Source organism: Erythranthe guttata, chromosome 11, assembly GCF_056151865.1.
Source record: "Erythranthe guttata isolate IM_541 chromosome 11, IM_541, whole genome shotgun sequence".
NCBI lineage: Eukaryota > Viridiplantae > Streptophyta > Magnoliopsida > Lamiales > Phrymaceae > Erythranthe > Erythranthe guttata.
The window spans coordinates 16,707,965-16,713,656 of record NC_142543.1 but is presented as its reverse complement, the minus strand read 5'-3'; the positions used below and the strand labels follow the sequence as shown (position 1 = coordinate 16,713,656).

General features: G+C 35.2%; 1 protein-coding gene across 2 annotated transcripts; it reads left to right on the top strand.

Annotated features, from left to right (window-relative positions):
* Nucleotides 1-751: 751 nt before the first annotated feature.
* Nucleotides 752-4,106, top strand: BOU (Mitochondrial substrate carrier family protein). 2 transcript variants are annotated; one of them, XM_012982972.2, is made up of 4 exons: nucleotides 752-955; nucleotides 1,424-1,503; nucleotides 2,339-2,730; nucleotides 3,397-4,106. In XM_012982972.2, exons 3-4 carry the CDS (start codon nucleotides 2,339-2,341, stop codon nucleotides 3,935-3,937), a joined length of 933 nt encoding a protein of 310 aa, XP_012838426.1. In that variant the 5' UTR covers nucleotides 752-955; nucleotides 1,424-1,503; the 3' UTR covers nucleotides 3,938-4,106. The 2 variants fall into 2 exon arrangements, with proteins under 2 accessions (XP_012838426.1, XP_012838418.1); XM_012982964.2 differs by having other exon boundaries at nucleotides 805-1,280.
* The last annotated feature ends 1,586 nt before the right edge of the window (nucleotides 4,107-5,692 follow it).

Sequence of the window (5,692 nt, the reverse complement as noted above, 5' to 3'; positions counted from 1 at the left end):
TAATTAATTAAAGAAAAAGTAGTAATGTGCGTGCATTATGTGATGATGCAAATGCATGTAATAAGCACTAAAATGTTGTCTCAACATTCTAAAGATATGAGTGGATCGTGCTAATTTTATAGGGTTTATTATTTATTTATTTTGAAAAGGTTCATAACTAAGAACTTTTATTAATTTAGGATTACGTATTTATTTATTTTCTCAATAAACTCATCTCTTTATTATAAATAAAGTCAAATTTAATGTTTATGATAAAATCACTCTCAACCTTTTCCACGCAATTTCTAATTGTAACTCCAACTTAATTCAAATTACATCAATTTTAACCATAAAAACTCGATTTTGACTTATTTTTTTATTTTTTTGTTGCCGAAGACCACAAACAAAAGGGTTTTTTTTGTAATTTTACGATACTTTAGGGGTGGTCGTAATTTGCCTTAAAATACATAATAATATTGATGTTAAAACTACAATTTTTTATGGAAAGTAGAATATTAAAAAATTAAAATCATAACCATAAACAAAATCTTATTTATATATACTCTCCTTTTCGACCCAATTATTATTTCAAAAAATCAGAAATCATAATTTGGAACGAAAATTATTATTTCAAATTTTGTAATATTTTCGCATCGAAATCGACGAAAATCGGGAAATCCCATTCCAATTCGGTATTCTCCATCTTACCAAACAAATTCCACTACCTTGATTTTGGGTTAGTAAATCATCAACCAATGAAAAAAGAAAAAATGTATCTTGTTGGTGTAAAAGAAGTTGGCAAGTGGAATCTCTCAATCAAGATCCAGATACACTGCCATACACACTCTCTCTCTCTCTCTCTCTAAAACTTCTCTCTCTCTCTCTCTCTAAAATCTCAAATTGTCGTCCTCTCTCACCCCTTATGAGAGGTTAACGTTGCCCCATCAACTCCGGCCGCATTTCCCTTACCCACTCCGTACTGCTTCTCTCTCTCTCTCTCTCTCTCTCTCTCTCTCTCTCTCTAGAGTTCAAATTCCTATATGTTTGTCGTGTCATAGATTTCACTCATGTGGCTCTGAATTTCAGCCAAGATTCGTTTTTTCGTTCTGTGTTTGTTAATTAATTTATTTAATTTTAACCTATCTCCACCGCCAACCACTTATTGCATTCTATACGCATAGAAAAACAACATTATCGTCTGCTTCTTCCCACTCCACGATTTGGGCAGGCGAGCCAACATTTTGCCCAATCTTTTGATTTTTCAATTCGGTCCAATCGAAACCCTAACTAATCCCCTTTCGGTATTTTTTTCTTTCTTTTATCGTAAACCTGCTACAGCAGATTATAACATCTAAATCATTTATATATTAATTGAGGCCTGCAATTTAGCCCCCCGATTGGCTGTGTTTCTTTTCTGATTTTGTTTTTCTTTTTTAAATCCCAGATTGCGATTTCTAGGGTTTCTGCGCAAAGGGGCGTGATCTGTTTGGTTGTTATCATCTCGGATTAAACGGATCGAGCAAGGTCAGCTTTTTTTTAGTTTTTTTTTTTTTTTACAACTAATAATTAATTTTTAAAGTTGTTTGCAATGTTCTGCTTGTAATACACCTGTTGCAAATTCATAAAGATTTGTGTTTTGTGTATTTGTAAAGTGATTTTATTTGTACTTGTGTTTATAGTTCTTGCAATGCTGATTAATAGCATATCAGGTGGTTGCATTAAATTGTTCTTTCTATCAATCCGAAGCAAACGTTTCTTACGATGAAAGATTTGGTCAACGCGGTGGCCTTTTGACCATTCGTTGAAAGCGTTAGAATCTTTGTGAACATAGTCTTTTTTAGCAATGGCGAAATAGATGTATTGATTGTGCACGACGGTTCGTGTGCATTATTTATTCAGTGGAGATTCATGGTAAAAGATCATTCGTTTTTCTGATATTCTCGATTTTTATATATGGAGAAGGTATTTCTTTTGATATTGTGCATATTATATACACGTTTGTTTTAAATGTATTCACGTGTATATATTACTGTAAAAAGAAGTAAAAAAGATGGCTTAGTCGCTAAATTTGCTATCGTTTAAAAAGAAGTGAAAAGATGACCTCGTTCGAATTCAGATGAGTGTCTGTAATTCGTAAAGTGAATACGAAAGCATCAATTGTCTTGTGCTTGTTAATTTGTATCGACAATTCTATACATTTTTCTGGTGGTTGAAATCAGACAAATTTATTACCGGAATACGTTTTTTGTTTTAAATTTAAGTCAAATTTATGAATTTAGATAATTTTCAAATATATAAATCTTCTCGAGACTAATTATTTATATTTTCTTGTGGGGAAAAAATGTATATATATTTGCAGATGGGTGATGTAGTGAAAGATCTGACAGCTGGCACCGTTGGAGGGGCAGCGCAGTTGGTAGTGGGGCACCCTTTCGACACGATCAAGGTCAAACTCCAAAGTCAACCTGCCCCAATTCCCGGTCAACCTCCAAAATTCTCGGGGGCCATAGATGCTGTGAAGCAAACGATAGCTGCAGAAGGGCCGAGAGGTTTGTACAAGGGAATGGGGGCCCCACTTGCCACTGTGGCGGCTTTTAACGCGGTGTTGTTCACAGTTAGAGGACAAATGGAGGCGTACTTGAGGTCTGAACCTGGTACTCCTCTTACGGTGGGCCAGCAGGTTGTCTGTGGCGCTGGTGCAGGTGTTGCTGTCTCGTTTCTCGCTTGTCCCACCGAATTGATCAAATGCAGGTTAGTTATTTGGCTCCTTGTCTTAAAATATAACATAAAGAAAAGTGTGGTATTTCTGCGTCAATGTATGAGCTAGATTTCACACACACACACACACGTGTGTTGAAATCGGAACAGAGTTCTGATTCCGAGTCGATAATTGTTTTGATTTTGGAACAATAATATTCATTCCAAATCAGATTTTTTCCAATTCTTTTTGGATCATAATTGGAATATCTATGAAATTCGGATTTCCGATCCGATTTTTAATTTTTGAAAATAATTCCGAAAATTTTGATTTTGTCCGAAAGTTGCCTTTATAATATCAATGTTATGTATTTTTTATAATAGGTGAATAAAAAAATTGGAATTTTGGATTCTGATATAGTTTCTGATTTCGGAACAAGGTTTTTAATTCCAATCTCTGAAATTCCGATTTCTGACTTATTTTAACAGAATTGGAATTAGTTTTTTCACTTCTAGTAAAAAAATGATTTTTTTCCCGAAACTGCAAATTTCCGATCTGATCGGTCCGATTTCTACCCTACACACATTGAATAAATAAGACGAAGCTGGTCTAAATACAAAATATTCTTGTAAGATAATATTGGATTGTGATCTTGTTCTCATGCAAGAAATTCGATGAGTATTGATTAAAATTGTTTTATCCTTTTGCATAACGTAAAGATTGCAAGCCCAAAGCGCGATAGCAACAACCACCGAAGCAACGGTCGCCGGCGCTGCTGCCGCCACCGCCACCGCCACCGCCGCGGCGGTGAAGTACGGTGGGCCGATGGACGTGGCAAGGCACGTACTCCGATCGGAAGGTGGGGCGAGGGGCCTCTTCAAGGGGCTAATTCCCACCTTCGCGCGCGAAGTACCCGGAAACGCCGCCATGTTTGGTGTCTACGAGGCTTTCAAGCAGTACTTGGCAGGGGGCCAAGACACCTCAACCTTGGGGAGGGGGTCGTTGATTATGGCCGGTGGCTTAGCTGGCGCTTCTTTCTGGGTCTCCGTTTATCCGACAGATGTCGTCAAGAGTGTGCTCCAGGTGGACGATTTCAAGAACCCTAAATATTCTGGATCTATCGATGCTTTTAGAAAGATCTTGAAATCGGAGGGTGTTAAGGGGCTCTATAAGGGTTTCGGGCCCGCAATGTGCCGGAGTGTTCCGGCGAACGCCGCGTGCTTCTTGGCTTACGAGGTTACTAGGTCTAGTTTAGGCTGATTTATGAAATTACCCGTTGCTTTCGGGAAATTAAATGTTCTTTTTTTCTTTTAATTATTTTCATTTTCATTTTTATTGATGTTTCTAATTGGGAATTGTGAATATTTGCATGGTTAAGATGGATTGCTGTCATTTTTATTTTCTTTTAATAAAATTTGGCCTTATAATATGTATGGTCTTGTAACACACGCATAATCCCCGATTTCTCACCAAACACTAAAACGAGAGGCGCCGATACAACTAGCTAAGCCTTAGTTGGTACCATAATATTTAAGAGAGAACGAGAGTTGAGGGAGTTAATTGGGAAAATGAGCCTGACGCTTCAGAAAATGGTCAATATAGGGGTGGAAAACGGGACGAAATTTCCAATTTCAATCGGTTCCGATCAGAAATTTTCAATGTTGGAACAATAATTTTCATTATGAATTCTAGCATTATGATTTTCAATTTTCTTTTGAAATTTTAGATTGGAATTGGAATCTATATGAAATTCCAATTATATTTCCAATCCGATTTTAAATTTCAACAAAATAATTCCGAAAATTACACCTATGATATCAAAATTATTATATATTCTCCCCATTTCGATCCAAAAAATTTCCAACTTTGCAACGCATTTTTCTTAATACAAAATTTGAAATTTCGATTTCACAATTCTTTTAGAAAAAGGAAATGAAACTAGTTTTTCACTTCCAAAAATATCTACATTTCTCCAAAAGTTCTAATTCTGAACCAATCCCTACAATTTCCAGCTCTAGCCAAGATATGTTGGCGTTGGTCTATAACGGTCAACTCATCTTATTTTCTTGATTTTAAAAAAATAGACGGTTCGGACCTACAAGTTCAAAACAGTTGGTTGGTTAAGGTAAGTGTTATGCAACGGTTGTTTGATCTTGAGCATTCATATCTCCAAGGTTTTTCTTTATTAATGAATCGTACAAACTACATTGAACTGTAACCAATTTGTAATACACTGGTTGATTCGCGACTCATAATCAACGAATAATCGACCCTTTGTCGTTAAGTCGAGCGACTTGTGGTCATATTTACAAGATGCAACAGTAGTCTTGAAGTTCACAATTTAGTCCTTCGGTAATATTTCAGATGATTTAATTCGACAAAATTGAGATCATCCGAGTTATTAAAATATGAACTATATAAATAAATAAATTTATCTTCACAAGAATTTATGCGAACGTGCTTGGAGATTCCCTTCCACAAAAAGCAAATAAAAGAAGAAAAAAATAATTAAAGATAACAATAATTAAGAAGAAAAATGCAAAAAAATTAAGGGTATCATTCCTCATTATGAACTAAGCCGTACACTTTTTCGGTGGGGTTACCAGCCTAGCAACTCATTGTGAATTATGATGATGGTGGTGGGCCGATTAATTTAATTTCAAATCTACTAATATCTTATTGTATTTTTATGTAATAAATAAATATTATAAAACATACTTTTTATCTAAACACATGCAATTAGAATGTTTTTAATGGTAAATTACGGCAACTATGAATCTTCTTACATGCTCACCATTCGGTGTCAAATTTAGTGGAATCTTCTAGATTATATGGAATATTCTCCAATTTGTACCTGTTTTTTTCATTTGAGCTCCACGTTTTGAAAAAAAAGATGGTCATAAGATGTGTTTTTTGGCTAATAAATATCAGATTGTGGTGCAACATAAACAACATTTTTATACAAAACGAGTACAAACTAGAGACCATTCCACGGAATCTGATATTTACTAGTCA

What these genes read in the sequence shown, in the direction of transcription:
- BOU (XM_012982972.2), top strand. Translation starts at nt 2,339, where the DNA reads ATGGGTGATGTAGTGAAAGATCTGACAGCTGGCACCGTTGGAGGGGCA. An exon ending in ACCGAATTGATCAAATGCAG is followed by an intron (nt 2,731 to 3,396) that starts GTTAGTTATTTG and finishes CATAACGTAAAG; the next exon opens with ATTGCAAGCCCAAAGCGCGA.